Source organism: Protobothrops mucrosquamatus, unplaced genomic scaffold (assembly GCF_001527695.2).
Source record: "Protobothrops mucrosquamatus isolate PMUCROS unplaced genomic scaffold, P.Mucros_1.0 scaffold574, whole genome shotgun sequence".
Lineage (NCBI taxonomy): Eukaryota > Metazoa > Chordata > Lepidosauria > Squamata > Viperidae > Protobothrops > Protobothrops mucrosquamatus.
Genome location: NW_015386876.1, coordinates 4299 through 24190, shown reverse-complemented (window position 1 = coordinate 24190; position 19892 = coordinate 4299). Strand labels below are relative to the sequence as shown.

Sequence of the window (19892 nt, the reverse complement as noted above, 5' to 3'; positions counted from 1 at the left end):
GATGAGATAGAACAGGGCTTTTCAACCTTTTCACTCATTTCACCACTTTTAGGATATGGCAATATCCGAGTACCACCAGTCGCCTAGCAAGGTGTCAAAACTTGATGACCAAAAAAAGGAAAAAAAGTGATAAAGTACAGTTAGTCCTCGACTTACAACAGTTCATTTAGTGACTGTTCGAAGTTACAATGGCACTGACAAAAGTGCCCCCCAAGTCACAGCCGAGCAAGACACCTGCCTGCCCACCCGGCAGCGCTCTTCCTCCTGTACGAGGTTTTCATTGTTGTGAGCATTTCTGTTGAGGATTGGCAGCGGGGGTGGGGTGGGGGGTGTTTGGTTTTTATCCCCCCCCCTCTGCTGGGTGGTTGCAGCAGGTTTTGGTCACTTCACATGACCCTGGGACACTGTGACCGTCATAAATATGAATCAGTTGCCAAGCATCTGAATGTAAATCACAAGACCCTGGAGATGCTGCAACATTTCAGCTGATCGAGGCTTCTTCTGAGCTCAGCAGAAGCGCCAGGATCAGCGCCGAGCTCCAGCTGGAGCCTGGCACTGATCCTGGCGCTTCCGCTGAGTCCTGACAGCCCTGCAGCTCCAGCCATCTCTCGCTCAGGCTTGTGTGGTGCTGCCACTGGTTCAGCTCATTCCCCTCCCCCGCTACCACTTTTCTAGGATGGTCGCGTACCACCTGCCAGGTGCCAATGTACCACAGGTGGTACCCATACCACTGGTTGAAAAGCCCTGAGATAGAAGACCTTCATCAGCAAACTCAGGAGCATCAGAGGCGCTCCCTAGAACCTAAGACAATAAAATAAGATTTTTAAAAAAAATCTGAAATTTGGGGTTTTCTTAACATAAAATTTTAATATTATTGTTAAATGGTGTGTTTTAAAGAAGGGTAGATCTTTTTCTGTAAAGATGTATGGTGATTATCACTTATTAATATAGAATTCCTATATATTATTAGTGCTTTTTTTGCAAAAAAAAAAAAAAAAAGTGCCGGAACTCACACATATCATACAACCCGCCTAAGAAGGTTCCATCCAAAAAAGGTGCCGGAACTTCGTTCTGGGCATTCTATGACAAAAAAAGCCTTGTATATTATTATATAACACTGATAAAAAAATTCTTACCCAACCAATGTAGTCCTGTTTAATTCTGTGATGCTTGTGATTTCCTTGTTTATTCGTCTTGTATTATTTTCTTTTGCCTTTTATTTCTTGTTTGACCTTAGGATTTTCTTCCCTTCTCAAAAATGTTTAATAACTTAATACTTTTGGGGACCCAAACATTTATAGTATTTATTTCAACTTCAGTCTCTGATATTTCTCTGTCATTCCCATACAAATGTGTTGCCCCACAAACTTTCACCTCTACTCATTTTAATACTTTTTATTACTCTCACTCTGCTGGAAGCTCCTTGTTCTTCCATTATCCCTGTGCAATGACCATACTGAGAGTACTCTTAGAAGGGCACCCTGAAACAGCTGGGTTACTTTCTGTGTGTGAACTGAAGCAGGAAGCAGGATTTGAACTGTTCTGCTTGTTCTGTGCTATAGCCATACCATATCTGGGCTGAGGAATCCAGATGACTGGCAGTTGGCACAAAGAGACTCTTTTAATTTTTCATTGCCGTTTGTCTAGATTTTTGCAGCCATAATACAGTACAGTAGCCCCACCTGTTGAAGTCCAACATGACCCTTGTTTTGTTTGTTTTAAAGATTATATGGGGAAGTAGAAGGGAAATTAATGGGAGGTCTTAAAACTGGCTGAGAAACCTGCACTTGGTGGGCTGCAACACCAATCACAACCACCACTGTTTATCCATGTAAAGATAGTCAACTGTCAGTCCAATTAAGCTCCTGGTGGTTAAATTCATGCATTTTTCTTGGCAACTGTACAGAAGTGGCTTGCTATTGCCTTTTTCAATAATAATAATAATAATAATAATAATAATAATAATAATAATAATAATAATAATAATAATAATAATAATAATAGTAAAGTTGGAAGGGACCTTGGAGGTCATCTAGTCCAACCCCCTGCTCAGGCAGGAAACCCTATACCATTTCGGACAAATGGCTGTCCAGTCTCTTCTTAAAAGCCTCCAGTGTTGGAGCATTCACCACTTCTGGAGGCAGGTTGTTCCACTGGTTAATTGTTCTAACTGTCAGGAAGTTTCTCCTTACTTCTAGGTTGCTTCTCTCCTTGATTAGTTTCCATCTGTTGCTTCTTGTTCTGCCTTCAGGCGCCTTGGAAAATGGTTTTTTCAACTTTCCCAAAAGCCTATAGCTTTAGAATTCTCTGATGATTTCCCCCTCCAAGTATTAATTAAGTTAATTCCTGATTCTGTTGAACTTCTGAACCCAGACAAGGTCACCCAGAAGCTGCCCCCTGCTGGGACTTGCTTTCTGTTTAAATTTAATTTATTTTAGTAAGCCAGTATTTTTTTAAGTATGGTCATAGAACCCCTAGGAGTCCCCAAGAACTCCTCAGGGGTCCTCAGAATCAAAATTATTTGCCAAACACTGAAAATATTTGCAAAAGAGCTAAAACACTTCTAATTTTTAAAATAATTTGTTAAAAACATTTCCCCCCGAAAAGTATTTTATTTATCTAGTTATTTCTGCATTACTCAATGAGCAAATATTGTACAAATGCATCAGTTTAAATTTTTAATACCATAAATGATAAATACAAACAAAAGCTTTTGGGGGGCTTTCCATATTTTTTTAGAGTGGGGAAGGGTCTTGATAGAAAAAAAAAATCAAGAAATGTTGTACTGAGTTATGCCATTCCAATCACGACTGACTTTGAGCAACTTGCAACAAAATAGTAATAGGATTAAAACTAGACACAGCTACATAATCACAAAAAAAAATAATAATGTGATCAATTACACCCTACCTGTAAAGGAAGAGCCAAAACATCATCCTCATTAGGAAGGATTAAAATGACTCCTTTAGCCCTGCAAGGCCCTCTGGAGCAGCGGTTCTCAACCTATGGGTCGCGACCCCATTTGGGGTCGATCGACCATTTCACGGGGGTCGCCAGGCAAGGCTGTCTGCCATTTTTTTTGTCCGCCATTTTTTCCCCCTTTTCCGGCGGGTGCCTTACTTCCCTTGGGCTGGGCCAGTTGCTGGTCGGCCTGCTCCGTCTCTGCCACTTGCCAGCTACGCCTCGGCCGACGCAGGGGGCAGAACCACGCATGCGCGGCGCTCCCGGGCAGGGAAAGTCCTCAACTTACGATGGGTTGGGTAGTCCTTGACTTACGACCGGTTTAGTCCTCGACTTATGACCAGTTTAGTCCTCGACTTACGACCGGTTGGGGGTCGCGGCATTAAAAAGGTTGAGAACCACTGCTCTGGAGCATCAAGCTCTTAATGCAGCGGTCTTCAAACTTGGCAACTTTAAGACTTGTTGACTTGAACTACCAGAATTCCTCAACAGCCAATTCTGGGAGTTGAAGTCAACAAGTCTTAAAGTTGCCAAGTTTGAAGACCCCTGTCTTAATGTCTTTGTGGAAAGTTAACAGGGTTGGGGCTTCTCTGATATCACAGAGAATGTTATTCTAGAGGAGAGGACAATTCTCCCTGGCAGCTTAGTAAGCACAGCCGTGATTGATGCTTGGACAATAAGTTCATGAATCAAGACTTTCCAATAGCCTGATTCAGTTGCCTTGGTCCTCTTTTTTTTTTTTTTTTGCTCCTGACAGTACAGAAGCAGCAGGATCAGAATGAGTACCACAGAGGACCTTCCAGATGTCGACGAGGAATTGTATTCCCGCCAACTGTGAGTCTGATAACATGGGACACAAAAGTGGGAGGAATGCTAAGAAACCACAAAGGGCTTTTGCTTGAGAGCCGGTGTAATAGAGACCCACTAATGACTGAGAGTAGTTAGATAACCGAGTGAGCATCTTGTGGAAATTACTTTGCAGAAGAATCTAGGGATTAAGACAACTGTTAACACTGCAAAGTAGTCCGTACAAGAAGTACAACCAGGAAAACCAACTCTTACCTTTATTGTAAGGTTACATTAACAGAATTTTGCAAGATTGAAAGTGTTTCTCCCCTCCTTTCTCTTTATGGAAAACTTTCTAAAACATTTCCCACGCCTGCCCTGTGTGAAACCCTTCGAGCTAAGATACCTTTTCCAATTTGTCCGTCTCCTGAGGTCATTCCATGCACAAATTGCATAATGACAGATGGGAAAAAACCAGGAAGTGGCAATTGGCAAAGAAAATCAAAATAAGGGTAAAAGTGCAGTTGAGCAAGGGCAGAAGGAGTTCGCTGTTCAGGCTTGGCATTTGCATCATTGTGATGTTTTTGTTCTAGCTATCTGCTGGGGGATGAGGCCATGCAGAAGATAGCTACAGCAACGGTGCTGGTTTCTGGAATGACGGGGCTGGGGGTCGAGATTGCCAAGAATGTGATTCTTGCCGGTGTGAAATATGTCACTCTCCATGACGAAAATGATGCCCAGTGGAGTGACCTGTCCTCACAGGTATGCAATTTACTGATCTTGCCTAACGAATGTGAGAGAGCAGTTGCAAGGCATAGAACAAGTCTTCCTTTGATTTTGTTCACACATTCTGTGTAGGTTTTATCCTGCTATAGATACTTTTCCAGAAGCCTATATGTAATATATGTAAATCCATAGACACCATATGCACATACGTTCTTCTATATATTATTAATTTCTAAAACCATTCCTAGCCTCCTTTGCAGAGAGTATTTCTTTCTATACAGAAGGAGGTGTGGAATATTAATTAACTAATTAATTTTTTGCCTCCCACCTTGATGTCCAAAGCAACTTTGGATTTCATCACCTCCTTTCTTAGCACAAAGGAAGTGGCACGTTGCTTGTGCAGGAGAATTGGAGGTAACCTGTTCTCCAAATCCTTCTGTCTAAAGAAAGATGCTCCAGGTTCTTCAGCCCAGAGTACTGTGCAGCAAGAAGTGACATTGGCCTCCACCCAGAGCTGTGTGGAGTAGATTAGAATCCCTCCAATAATCCCTCCAATAATCCTCACCCTCTGCCGAATTCCCCCCCCCTCCAGTATTGCTGTGTCATTTTCCTGTCATTCATACTACCTAGACTTATAAGTGGCGCCAGGAGGGCAGTGTGATTTCCCCCCATCCACCCTGGTTGACTGTGGAACTCACCAGACCTGCTGCAGAAGGAGTGAACCTTCATACAGGGCAATTGCTTCCTCTATACTTCTAAGCTGGAAGGAGGAGTATGTGGCAGATAGAGATACAAGGGCACATTTCCATGCCTGCCTCATATGCCAGCATTTAAGTTCTCATTCATTAAGATTATTTCTTGTAAACCTTGGCTAAGTAAAGGTGCCAGCAGAGGTTTGCAGATGGCATTATGAGAACTGAAGGAATACCCAGCATTTAAAGACAGTTTTCTAAGTGTGTGATAAGACCCAATTTCCCACATGCCATCTGGATTCTCAATTAGTTCCAACGTATTGCTCATTTAATAACAGATAATTGTTGATAATTTAATTCTATACAATACGTGGCTGAATGAGTAATCTAGTCTTGGGATTCTAAAAGATTGCCCAATTTGGAAAGTTTAATGAATCAATTGTTATTCACTCCCATTAAAAGTTGTCAAAATGAGAAATGGTACATTATTAGACTCTAACTGTCATAAAAGGTTAATTTAGAATCAGTGTTAAAATATTCTGGGCTCCTGCTGTTTAGCATTCTCTTTAGTATAAGTGGTTGCTTAGACTGGAATAATCTCATTTTGGCCTGGAGTAGCAAGCTATCAATTCTAAACTACTAGATACTAGAATCTACCCAGGTGGTGTCAGAATTCTGTTTCTTTCAACATTGAGGAGGATTTAAAGCAGGGGTAGTCAACCTTGGCTCTTTTATGACTCGTGGACTTCAATTCCCAGAATTCCTGAGCCAGCTGTGCTGGCTCAGGAATTCTGGGAGTTGAAGTCCACAAGTCATAAAAGAGCCAAGGTTGACTACCCCTGATTTAAAGCAATGCAAGTATTAAAGTCCTTTTCTCTTATCAGTAGAAACCTTATACATTTATCTTACGCTCCTGCAGTATTACAGCTACTGTATTTCTTACACAGTGTTTAGTGCAGTATTTCTCAACCTTAGCAACTTTAAGATGGATGGGCTTCAAGTCCCTGGCTGGGGAATTCTGGGAGATATAATCCATCTATCTTAAATTTACCAAGGCTGAGAAACACTGCTGGATACACACATGGTATGCAAATGCTGCTGGGAATGGAGATATAAAAATCAACTCCAAAATATGCTATTAGACAATGCAGTGCATCTGACAGTAAAATAAGGCAAGAAAAGGGTAAAAGTGCTGTTTTACTGGGGGCAAAGAATTCTGTAAAGGACTTTACTTTACTCTTAGCATTGTTGTGTCTCTGTAGTTCTACCTGTCAGAGAATCATGTGGGGCAAAATCGAGCTAAAGTTTCCCAGGAACAACTCTCCACGTTAAATAGCAAGGCTGAGGTGAAATTTAACACCAGTAAACTGACAGAGAACTTCTTGGCTACTTTCAAGGTAAGACAGAGTTATATGCCTCATGCCATGGAAGTGAGAAATATGGGAGAAGAAGCAATTTTTGTGATGCTAGAAAGAAGTGATGAGAGCTAACAATTAGGCAGGATCTACCTGAACTGATGGAAGAGTTTCTGTTCTTCATCCTACAGTAGTAGAAAGCTTGTCAATCCATCTCAAATATTTCTGTCAGCTGTAACTTTATGGTAAATTTTCCAAAAGAATTATAAGATTTTGACTGGGAGTTGCACCTGCAAAAGCATGCAGTTGCCTTGGCTAACGTGTCCAGAACGGACAGGTGTGTGGTGTATTCTTGTCAGACATTAAACGGAGAGTGTATGTTTGGAGAATGCCTTCCCAGTCATTCTCTGTGATTGGATATTCCTTAATGTGGCTTATGTATCCAATGTATTCCAGGTTGTGGTCCTGACCAACTCATCCTTGGAGGAACAGCTGGATATCAGTGATTTCTGCCATGCCAACCAAATTTGCTTTGTCCTAGCTAACACAAAGGGCCTGGCTGGGTATGTTTGGATGAATGGTTTGTCCTTTTTCTAGGAGGGGACCAAGGAGATGGAAAATGTATATAAATAATGCTGGAACATTGTAGAGAGAAAATTTTTTGAATAGGAAGACTCTGTAGTTGAAAGTTACTGTTAGTCTGTATGTGTGCTACGTGTTTCTAAAGGTGGCATATACGTTGAATGCATCCTTTGAGGCATAACTTATTTTTCTTTTTCTCTTGATTCCAGACAGGTTTTCTGTGACTTTGGAGAAAACTTTGTGGTGTATGATCCTTCAGAAGCTGAGCCTACATCTGCTGCCATTAAACACATCACCTTGGTAACTTCTTTCCCTGAGATAACAATGGCTGTTTTACCAATATACAATCACATACTTTGCAAACCAAGCCAATGTTTTTTTCATTACCACTCTATTTTCTGTATTACTTTTCTACTCGTAATTCCCTTCTTGCGCCATCTCCTTTAAAACCTCAACGGTTGCTGGAATTGGGTATGTCTAATTTAACGAAGAGAAGGACGAGGGGGGACATGATAGCAGTGTTCCAATATCTCAGAGGCTGCCCCAAAGAAGAGGGAGTCAAGCTATTCTCCAAGGCGCCTGAAGGCAGGACAAGAAGCAACGGATGGAAACCAATCGAGAGAAGCAACCTAGAACTAAGGAGGAACTTCCTGACAGTTAGAACAATTAACCAGTGGAACAACCTGCCTCCAGAAGCGGTGAATGCGCCAACATTGGAAGTTTTTAAGAAGAAACTGGACAGCCATTTGTCCGAAATGGTATAGGGTTTCCTGCCTGAGCAGGGGGTTGGACTAGATGACCTCCAAGGTTCCTTCCAACTTTATCGTCATCACCACCACCACCACCACCACCACCATTATTATTATTATTATTATTATTATTATTATTATTATTATTATTATTATTATTATTATTATTATTATTATTATTATTATTATTATTATTATTATTATTATTATCTCTATCCAAGGTAGCCCCCTGTTTATTTTTATGAAGGGATTATCAGGAGATGGTGTCTGATTTTGGTCAAGGGGAATCATCTTCTAAATAATAAATAATGTCATGACGAGGGGCTTTTATTTATGTGAAATCCCAGCACATTTCCACTGTGGATGAAGAATTTCCATTTCAAAGCAACTGTTCTCTCTCAAGCTGAAAAGCAGAGGGGGGGGAGGTAAGCCAAGCTATCTGTTTTTTTTCTATAGCTGGACTATTAATAATTAACCCGTGTCAATTTTATTAATATTGCAAGCTCAGTTTGGGATGCATTTTATATTGGAATCCAGACAATTAGAGAGGAAATAGGTTGATCATGCTGAAAGGGAAGATAATAATTAATCTCAGATTTCTCTCCTTCACCCAGGGTAATCCTGGTCTCTTGACTGTGGTCCATGATGATGACCAGGGACATGGCTTCATGGATGGTGACTGGGTGATGTTCTCTGAGATTGAGGGGATGACACAACTGAATGGTTCTAAGTCTAAGATTTGTGTGAAAGGTAATAGGATTTTTTTTCTTTCCCTTCAGGTCCCCATGTGTCTTTCTTACTTGAATGTGGTACAGGTTCATAAAGAACTGGAGGATTAATATGGAAAACCCATCATGAAATTGAGATGGTGAAGAGTATATAAGAGAAGAATAACAGAATGGTTTAGCATTGGTATTGATAGGAAAACTAAGGAAAGTTGTGAGGCTTCAGTGTGGAAGTATAAAATATTTGTCAGGAAACCAAAATATTTTCAAGCTCAGAGAAACCTGAATTTCAAAGGTTACATTTTTAGCAACTGGATTCACATGATTTTACCTGACTCTGAAAATCAAACTGCATAGGGTTAGGATTAGGATTAAGCATAGACTCAGGGCAGAATCTCAATCTTTTTGCTCTGTTTTTAGGAAACACCCTGGAAATTGAAGACACGTCTTCCTTTTCTCCCTACCAGCGTGGTGGGATCATCAGTCAGGTCAAGATGCCTCAAAAACATTCCTATGTAGGTTCTCATTTCTGTGCTGTACATATCTTGGGAGTTTTGAAAAACAGAGTTCTTCTTTTCAGGCTACTTTACAAAAAGGACTGATTCTTGAACAAATATGTTGCTCTAGCTAAGAATTGTGAGATGTACAGTGTTGTTTCATAAGGGAAAGAGAGATTAAAATAAGCTTTCATCCAACTTGTTACCTTCCTGAGACTTTTAGACTATTGAGCTTTTCATAATGAATTCACACTGCACATCCTCCAGTTGAAATGATGCTGGGAGGTAGAGCGCCTGCTTGAGAAAGATTAGTATAAGCTGAGCTTGCTTGCTTGTGATATAAAATTCTGTGTAGGAAACTGTGCTGGCCAGCAACTCAGTAGTATATACATGCTTCATGCAGAAAACCTCAGCTTTGTTCCAGGTTGAGTTAAACTGGGAAGGATGTCTGTCTGAGCTCAACTTGAAAAAATCATTGTAGATTAATGGCACATTTATCAGTAGTGGCATGTAGCAGAATGATTCACTTCTTCTGATCTTAAACACATACACACACACACAAGAGTCCAAGCTTGGATCACTGTCTGAAAGGTTGGGGTAGTTAGTGCACTCTCTCTCTCTCATTGTATATATTTTGTGGTTTGTATTTAGGAGAAAATGGTAAATGCGTTTCAGTGGTAAATGCAAGCTCAGCCCCATGTCCTGTTCATTATTATATAACTATATTACTAAAAATGAATGTCAACAATATTATTGCATTTCTTTATGTAGTTCAAAAGTACCATAGCTCAGTGGTCCCCAACCTTTCCATCTCCGCGGACTGGCAGTGGTGGTGGCAGGGCAGGGGGAAGAGGTGATGGTTTCGTGCGTGTGCCTTCTCCTTGCGTGCTCGCCCGCCACTTGCACGGCCTGGTTCCCAACAGGCCATGGCCTGCTGCCGGGCCGCAGACTGGGTTTGGGGATCCTTGCCATAGCTGATAGGTGTTAATAGTAATTTGCTTCTATATAATTTCTTGTTTAAAAAAAGGGCTTTTTGTCTCTGTCTGCAGTTCTTTGTTACTGTGATGTTGGATTTAAAATTCAAAAATCTGAGACTTGCTGGGGCAGATGTTACTGGGCTAAGTGTGCTTTACATATTCTTTTGGCAAGAGAACTTCTTGAGACATGGTATCTGAGAGGAAGGACGTGTTATTAGATACAACTTTTCCCTTTTGCTTATTTCTCTATATTCCTAGGAATCTCTGCGAGCCTGCATGGATAATCCCAAGATCAACACCCAAGATAGAAATAAATTGTTTCGTTATCGCACTCTTCATGCAGCCTTCCAGGCACTTCACACATTCCAGAAAAAAATTGGTCGACTTCCTAGGCCTCAGAATCGGGTAAGTCTGGCCTACCTACCTATCCAGCTATTTACTTTTTTCCCTTTCTCTTTCCATTCCCTTCCCTTTCCTTTCCCCTTCCCCAGCCAAATCTATTCTTCAACCTCAGTCATTATTATTTGGCAGGCAGATGCAGATATGTTAATAGAGCTGGTGAGGACCCCAGCTATGGATGCTATGGATGAGGAACAAGAGAATCTGATACAGACGTTTGCATATGGATGTATGGGGGATCTGAGCCCTATGAATAGCCTTATTGGAGGCCTTGCTGCCCAAGAAGTCCTAAAGGTGAGCGGCAGAACTTCAACAGCGGGCAGAAGTTGATTGGCTGATTTGATTGCTTTTTTTAAAAAAAATATTAAAGAGACAAATAGTAATTAGGCATCAACTAAAATATGGTTTTAAAAAGAAAATGAAAACAAATAGGAAAGGGAAATAACAAAAATAAAAGCAAATGGGAAAAGGAAAAAGGATTTGTGGTAGGATAGAAAGTGAACATTTTGGAATATATGTTCACTTGTGAGAGAAATACCAACATTTTAAAGTCCATACTCATTGTAATTATCTTCTGTTTAGCCAATTAATGGGTGGGGGGGGAGGAAGAATGTCAATTCAAGATGAATACCTATTGAACCAAGGATTTACTCTCATTCTCAAGACAAGCAGAACAAGACTTAAAGAGTAGGGTAAATCTGACCTGTGTTACCCCCTCCTCTTCAGTAACTCTTACCCCAACATTGTCCCTGATGAACTTTTGCATGCTTTCCTTTCCTTCTCTTCTCTGCTCCCCTTAGCTGCTGCTAGTGATATTACAGCATGGCATAGCGGTAGTCCTTGGTTAATGGCGGTAATTGGGACTGAAATCTCCAGTGCTAAGCAACACGGTCATAAAGTGTTCTGTCACATGACTTTAACACGTAGCAATCCCTTAGCACCTGCCTGAGGCACCCCATGCTTCTTACCTTTCTGCAATCCCTTAGCACCTGCCTGTGGCAGGGGAGGCGGACGGCGGTAGTGAGGGGAAGGGGATGGTTTCACGTGCACAAATGGAGTTTTGTATGCCACTTTTGCGGCCCGGTTTCCAATGGGCCATGAACTAGCACCAGTCCACATACTGGGGGTTGGGGATCTCTTGTGTAGCCTGAGGGCATGGTTTTAGGTAAAAGCTGGGTTTTTCTAACTGAGAACTCAACTAAGGAAGATGTATACTACTCATAGATTGTCCAAGCTATTGTTAAAAGAGATGACAAAGAATATTTAATGTTAATTTTTACTACTCACACTGGCATGGTTTTTGCTTTAATTCCAGTGTTGTCCATCTACCAGGCAGAGAAAGGTTTTCTGTCCTAATTGGAATGGATCACAATATGTGGAATGGATTTCAAATTAGTGGAACGACTTGCCTCCAGAAGTTGTGGGTGCTTCTTCACTGGAGGTTTTAAGAAGGGATTGGGCAGCCTATACCAGAGTGGTATAGGGTCTCCTGCATGGGCAGAAGGGTGGACTAGAAGACCTCCAAGGTCCCTTCTTATAAAATGTTATAAAATCCAACCAGATGAAAGTATGTTTTGCTCATAATTTATAAAATGTCCACCAGATGGCAGTTTATGCTTTTAAACCATTTTTAAGGAATGATAGGAAACTGAGCTCTCTTTTAGCTCATCTGTTTCTCTCAGTTGCACCAGAAGGAGGCCAAAGAAGAGAGGAGAAACTCTTCCTCCACAGACCGCTGTTTAGAAGGGTGGCCACTTAAACATCAACCAAAAGAGGAAATGCATCTCAAGAAAAAATATATGCTGATTTGCATCATACTGTATACAGCTCATTTATAATTACATTGTTTGGGTGTTTTAGGTGTTTCCCTAAGACACCATATGTTCCCTTGTGGGTTAGGATATTGGATGTTTCCTTTGCTGTCCTTTTATGACCTTGCATTCATGGTTCTGCAAGTGGCCTTTACCTTTATCCTGTGCCTAAAGGTCTTCACTATATGCTCTCTCCTAGGTGTGAGTGGTGCATTTTCAATTGGCCATAAGGCTGGTTCCATACTTTGTGAGGAAGAGAGAATAAATATAATAAAGGCTTTATCGTGTACCCATTTTTGCATACAGGTAGTCCTCAGCTCAAGACTGGTTGCTTAATAATAATAATAATAATAATAATAATAATAATAATAATAATAATAATAAAGTTGGAAGGGACCTTGGAGGTCATCTAGTCCAACCCCCTGCTCAGGCAGGAAACCCTATACCATTTCGGACAAATGGCTGTCCAGTCTCTTCTTAAAAACTTCCAGTGTTGGGGCATTCACCACTTCTGGAGGCAGGTTGTTCCACTGGTTAATTGTTCTAACTGTCAGGAAGTTTCTCCTTAGTTCTAGGTTGCTTCTCTCCTTGATAAGTTTCTACCCGTTGCTTCTTGTCCTGCCTTCAGGCACTTTGGAAAATAGCTTGACTCCCTCTTCTTTGTGGCAACCCCTGAGATATTGGAACACTGCTATCATGTCCCCCCTTGTCCTTCTCTCTGTTAAACTAGACATACCCAATTCCAGCAGCCTTTCCTTATATGCTTTAGCCTCCAGTCCCCTAATCATCTTTGTTGCTCTTCTCTGTACTCTTTCTAGAGTCTCAACATCTTTTTTACATCGCGGTGACCAAAACTGGTTTGCAGTCACGATGGCTGTTGTAAAATGTTGCAGGTCACCGCATTTCTGGCTCTTGGCAACCTGTCCACATTTAAAACTGGTTGCCAAGTGCCCTGTGATCGTGTGGTGGCCATTTGCAATCTTCACTGCCAGCTTCCTCAGAAAGTCATTGAGGAAACAAGCAGGGAAAGTCACAAGTGAAGAGGATTTGAGGTCCAGTCTTCCGGCACTCTGACAGACTTCACCTCCCCTTCATGCAGGGAAGGAAACCCTCATGGGCGCTGGAGGACTGGACCTCAAGTCTGGTGAAAGCACCTAGCAAACGCCATCCTTCTCACAATTGTTCTCCTCAGTGGTGAGGGACAGGATCTGGCTCTCCTGGGTGCGATGGCTGCACCGTACCCTGGAGGTCTGGGTTCTCTCCCTCGTGCTTCACTTAACAACCACAACTGGGAGAACCAGGATTGTGATTATTGAGCAAAGCGGTCATGTGGCATCTTGCTTAATAACCACTTTGTTCAAAAACCAAGATTCCAGGCCCACTTGTGGTTGCACATGGAGGACTACTTGTAAAGATAAATGTCCTCCTCTTGGCACCTTGTCTTACTGCATGCTTCCTACTGTACTTTCTGAGAAGCACAATTTGGTCAGTGTAAATGTAATTATAGGATACACTGAGGAAACCTGTGATTCAAACCTTACCTCTGTAAGCCCTTTTGCAAATGATTATGAGGCAGCTTCTGATTCTACCAGATAAATGGCACAGAGCAGTTTATCTTTTTAATATCTTTTTGTGATAAGCAAAACCTGTAAAGAGCTTTTGGAAAAAAACAGGGAAGCTAAGAAATAGGAGATGGTGTCTCAACCATTACAACCCAGGTAAAATTCCATAAAGGAGGCAGACCGATTGCACAAAAGACACTTCATCAAGAAACAACCTAAGATTTTATCTTTTATCTTTTATGAATTGATAAGAGACTTGCTGAAGCCCTTACTCAGAGCTCTGACACACACTGACTACTGAAAGTCAAAATATATTGGTAACTAAATAGCTAAAGTCTGGCCAAATGTATTACTAATCATGAGATATGTAGAGCACCTTAGGGGAAATTACTTGGGATTTTTCTAGCTGATTCTCTAGATATGTCAAACGATGGATAAACCTAAGGATGTAGCCATTGTAAGACACTCCTACAATGGCCAAATGTTAACTTAAAATAGAAGAAATGTATAAGAGAGTTTAAAGATCAGGATTCTGAGGAGTTCATCAGACAAAATGTGTTGCAATATAACGATTATAGTCTTGAGCAGGGGTAGTCAACCTTGGCTCTTTTATGACTCGTGGACTTCAATTCCCAGAATTCCTGAGCCAGCATGGCTCAGCTTGGAAACCTCTCCCTTTCCCCTCAGCATGGCTGGCTCAGGAACTCTGGGAGTTGAAGTCCACGAGTCATAAAAGAGCCAAGGTTGACTACCCCTGGTCTTGAGCAAGAGTGGGTAAGAGAAGCAATGCCATACTTTCCTTTATTGAGATTTAATTTACCGGACTAAAACCATGGAAACTTAAAAGCTGGTTTTGGGCTTGTCACCCTCTCTCAGCAAACCTCTGGGGTTTTTTTTTTTGCAGTCATCACAATGAAGGTAAATCCCCATGTAAGCTGGCTTGAACTTCTAAAAAAAATACAGGCTGGATAGAACTCTAATATTACTTACATCTAGTGCAGCCAAGTTAGGTTTCCCTGTAACATTTCCTCTCTGAACTGTAGTCTTCTCACACATAACTGGCTCCCTCCAGCTATCATTCTTCTTTTAGGCTTTCTTTCGTTCTACTGTGTCTACAGTCCTGGCCCTAAAGTTCTTCAGTCCTGGAATTTCCCAGTTTGATTCATGCTGAGCCATAACATGGTTTGGTTAGGTTTTTCTTTGGGATATTTGATTTAGTATGATATGTGAAGGTAGCCATTGTAGTTTGTAGACAATGACTTACAGTATGACATTCTTATGTTTGGTTGCACAGTCAGACAGTTATTTAGACTGGTTTCGGCATTTGTATCCACCTGTTGAGTCCTTCCTAAGGATCTGGGGTAGGCAAATGTGGTTATTTGATGGTGTTAAAGATATCGTCACAGGATGTAAGATGTTCCAAGGAAAACTGCCTTTTGCAATTGACTGATGGTGATTTTTATCAATGCCCTTGATGTTCAAATGGTGCTCCAGATTTTTGGGGACATGTTGGTTCTATCTTTGTTTTCTTTGGTGTTTTTGTGATTTTTCACCAAGTTTTTTTTTTTATTCTGCTGTTTCGAGTACTGCAATGTCCACTATCCAGATTTTTTTCCAATTTCTTGGGGATATTCCAGTGCACTATTGTTGCTACTTAGTCATGCTGTTGTTTATAGTCAGTATGTGTGATCTTCTTGCAGCAACTAACCAGGTGTTCACTGTTTCTTCAGCTTCTTTGCAGAGACAGCATTTGCCATCTGTTGCTGTCTTCTCAATTTTGGCTTTGTATGAATTTGTTTTTAAGGTTTGGTCTTGTGCAACCATGGCTGGCTCAGGAATTCTGGGAGTTGAAGTCCACGAGTCATAAAAGAGCCAAGGTTGCCTACCCCTGGACTAGAGTGATGAAGAAGTACCAATCTTCCCATTCCCTGATAGGATTTTGTGCCTTTAACAGTTGGGTAGAAGACCAAACACCAACAAGATGTGATTTTTTTTTCCTGAATAACAAGACGGAATAAGCAAAAACATCATGTACTGAAACTGGGCCTGCTTTACAGCTTAAGATATAGATATGTTGGATTCCAGCTTCCACGATGTTCATTATAATATTTCGCTTGAGCAAAGCTTCTATGTTATTTTGCTTGCAGGCTGTCTCGGGGAAGTTCACCCCTTTGGAGCAGTGGCTGTACTTTGATGCCTATGAATGCCTGCCTGAAGGGGAGCAGCTGACAGAGACAAACTGTGCCCCAGTGAGTAGAGTTACATTCTGTAGTTTGCCTTTTTCACCCACCCACCCCAAACTACTCAGGTCTGACCCATCACGACTCGGTTCAGAAAGGTTTCCACTAGTGGCTGTCAGAAACATTTTTATTTCTCTCTCTTCCCTGATGCTGAGTTCCATAAAGGCAGCCAACTAGACTTTCTGAGAATGCCCTTGAGAAATGGGGCTGGTTTCATTTTGCCTCCGGTCTGGAATGTTCCTGTTCTAACGCTTGGCATCTCCGTCTCTGACAGTGTGCTAGTCGCTACGATGGGCAGATTGCTGTCTTTGGGGCTGACTTCCAAAAACGACTTGGGAAGCAGAAGTATTTCCTGGTGAGTAAGGCATACAACTCCTGTAGACCACATTCTGAAACAACATTCTTTACTGCACACTAACTAGGTTCATTATAATGTGTGTGTTTGGTTTGGGCAAATTATGCTGTGTGCTGAGTTCCTATTTTTGTTGTCTGTTGTCTCTTCATCTCTCATTTATCTTATCTTATCTGGGATGATACATCTACAGCTCTTCCAACTGACCTTTGTGGTTCCAATAATTAAAACAAAACTTTTTTTGATGAGCTAATTTCTCATGCAGGCCAGGAAACCACATTTTCACCCAGAAGCTGTTGAAAGAGAATGGTTAAACTTTGGTGCCTTTTCTTCCAGTTTTTCACAGCAGAGGGAGCATTTGATTGTTTTTTAAGCCTGAAAGGGTGCACCAAAGGAAGAATTATTATTTTTCTATGATGAGGCTTAGATTGTTCCTGCAGCTGTTATTGGTTTAATGGGTTCTGGGTTTTGTTTTTTGTTTTTTTGAGGGGATGGTGGTAAACCTATCATTTGCTGGCTGAACTGCTGCTGTAGATATCAGATTTTATCCTAATTAACAGATTCCTGATTATCAAAGAAAGATTCCAGATGTTGAAACTATTCCCACTAGATTATTATTATTATTATTATTATTTTAATTTGTATACCGCCCTTCTCCCATAGGACTCAGGGCGGTTCACAGCATATTAAAAACAAATAATATACCCAAAATACAAAAAATACACAATACAAAAATACAAAAGAATAAACCCCGATAAAAGCCGAATTAAAACCAAATATTACCAGCTGTGTTTCCAATTAAAATACNAAGGGCATCGTTGGGGTGGCCTGGGGTGGAAATGTACAGCTGCGTATCATCAGCGTACTGATGGAAATCCACCCCAAAGCCACGAATGATCTCCCCCAGCGGCTTCACATAAATATTGAACAAAAGGGGGGAGAGGACCGACCCCTGAGGCACCCCACAAGCTAGGGGCCTAGGAGTCGACCTCTGTCCCCCTGCCAATGGGACAAAATTATTATAGCAAAGGTAATGAAGTCTTAAATTACAGCATATTGCTTTTTTGCAGATCTGAATTCAAGGATTTTTGGAAAATTCAGCATGGATCCCTAAGTATCAGGAAGGAAGCAAACAAGCCTAGAGGGATTGATACTGATCAAATTTCTAGCCTCCATGAGAATATTTTTGAAAAATAGACAGGGACCAAGATACACTCTTGCCAGATACATTCACATTTTGCAAAATCTTTCCTTTTATTCTTTTGCATGACTGTGTTATTGAAGGGAGTGTGTGAGATCACCACTATAACAGGCTTTGTGCTGCTGAGTCACATTCTGGTAATCCTGGACTTCACAGCCATTTTAGAAACAGCTGATAAATAGTTGATTTATAAGATAAAAGAGGGTTGGGTTGACATTGCATCCCGGTTTTACTCCTTTTTCTTGTTTGAAGGCCCTTGCATAGTTCATATATGTTTCACACAATAGAAGAATTGTCATATGGATCCCGTGAATTTGTGAAGTTTCTTGTCTGTGTCTGTATTCCATGGCAAAATTAAGAGTTAATCTAGTGTACCAGCTATAATGGAAACATACTAAAATCATGTGTTTCTCATTGTTTTTTTTATAAATTTTGGGCTAATTGATATCTGTAATATAAAATGTGACCAGGAGTTCGATTTTTAAAATGAGAGATCGTTCTGTATGTCATTTCTATCCTTCTCCCAGAATTGCACTCAGAAAGTTTTGAGACTTTTGATAGCAGTTTTCTTGTGTGAATACTTCTGTCCAGGCTTTGTAATTGCCATGCAGGCTTTCTTGAAATTGCATGAGAGTTAGGCTAATAATATGCAGATGGAGAAAAGGTATACAGGACAGGTGTGGATCAGAACCAACCATATATAATTTGAGATGCTATCTCCAGTTTCTGATATAGTTCCAAAATGTCATGGGGTCTCAAACAGTCTTATTTATGAACAACTTCTTTAGGTAGGAGCAGGTGCGATTGGCTGTGAACTCTTGAAGAATTTTGCAATGATTGGCTTGGCTGCTGGCGAGGGTGGGAAGATCACTGTGACAGACATGGACATCATTGAAAAGTCCAACCTGCACAGGCAGTTCCTATTTCGACTACAAGATGTATTTGTAAGTAATGCAAGCAAGATGGCGGGAAAACAGTTGCAAGAAGAGCGTTAACTTTACAAACTCTTGAGTTTTGCTGCTGGTCAGACTACTAGCAACTTTATTTTTAATATAAAAGTCTTTTTTTTTACTTGACTTTTATTTTTGTACTTTGGTCAATGACCAATTTTAATCCTAGATCTAATCATGTTTCCTTTGTTTCTATAGAAGCAGAAGTCAGAAGTGGCTGCAAATGCCATAAGACTTATGAATCCCAATATCAATATAATAGCTCAGCAGAATCAGGTTGGCCCTGACACAGAACACTTCTATGGGGATGACTTCTTCCTGGATTTGGATGGTGTAGCCAGTGCCCTGGACAGCTTTCAAGCCAGTGAGTCCTTCAATCATAATGGGAATGAGTCTCTATGGGTAAACTGTTCCAGTCTTCCACAACATAATTGCTCCTGGATAAATTGGGATGTCAACTCTCTAATGCTGCCCGCCATCACCAATGACGGTACTGTACTGGGAAATTTGAAAGTAGTAACCCCAGTACCTCTGAAACATTCTAGTTTGAAAAATGCATGTATGTATATACATTTATATACTTGCATATATTTCACGCTGCTAAATAATATTTTTGCATGAGTTCTCTTAATTTTAAGGGAAAGGTAAATTTTGACAAGATAATAAAATATAAGGGTTATTCCTATGATACAAAGATCAGAATAATTAAAGCAGCAGTTTTTTCCTGTAAGAATGTATGGCTTTCAAAGTTATATGTACAGAAAGAGTGAGAGAAAGAAGATAGAATGATAGACTAGGGATCCTTGTTACTCTCTGAGCTTCGTTGTTTTCTTGCAGACGTTTCATTACCCAAACTAGGTAACATCATCAGTGCTAGTATTAGAATGATAGATTTGGAAACTATTACTAAAGGTACCATGAACTGCAAGAAAAAAAATAATAAATTAGTTGTGGACCAAATAAAAACTGACTACACCTTTGAGACTCACAAGCAGAAACCCAAATGCTTTGGCATGGGATGGGAGTTGATAATGGACTGAATCTCTCTCTCTGTCTGTCTGTCTGTCTGTCTGTCTGTCTGTCTCTCTCTCTCTCTCTCTCTCTCTCTCTCACACACACACACACACACACACACACACACACACACACACACACATCCCTATTGAACTTGGAAGGAGGAAGGGAAAACAATATATAAGGTGGATGAACAGGATCAATTACTGCAAAAAATTATTCAAACAACTATAGGTTTCTATTGTAGACAGATTGGTGAGCATTGTCTATGGAGTCATTAGGAATCAAGGCTGAATTGAGGGCATCTAACTAA

At 40.8% G+C, this 19892-nt stretch overlaps 1 protein-coding gene across 1 annotated transcript; it reads left to right on the top strand.

Moving 5' to 3' along the window:
- Positions 1 to 3733: 3733 nt before the first annotated feature.
- Positions 3734 to 18967, top strand: LOC107288689 (ubiquitin-like modifier-activating enzyme 1; the record flags this gene model as incomplete). The annotated part of the gene is made up of 13 exons (XM_015817328.1): positions 3734 to 3795; positions 4341 to 4509; positions 6428 to 6562; positions 6977 to 7083; positions 7312 to 7402; positions 8466 to 8601; positions 8997 to 9091; positions 10309 to 10455; positions 10582 to 10743; positions 15970 to 16071; positions 16337 to 16417; positions 18404 to 18559; positions 18764 to 18967. Coding segments are annotated over exons 1-13 (1641 nt in total), but the record flags the coding sequence as incomplete, so codon positions are not given.
- Positions 18968 to 19892: the final 925 nt, after the last annotated feature.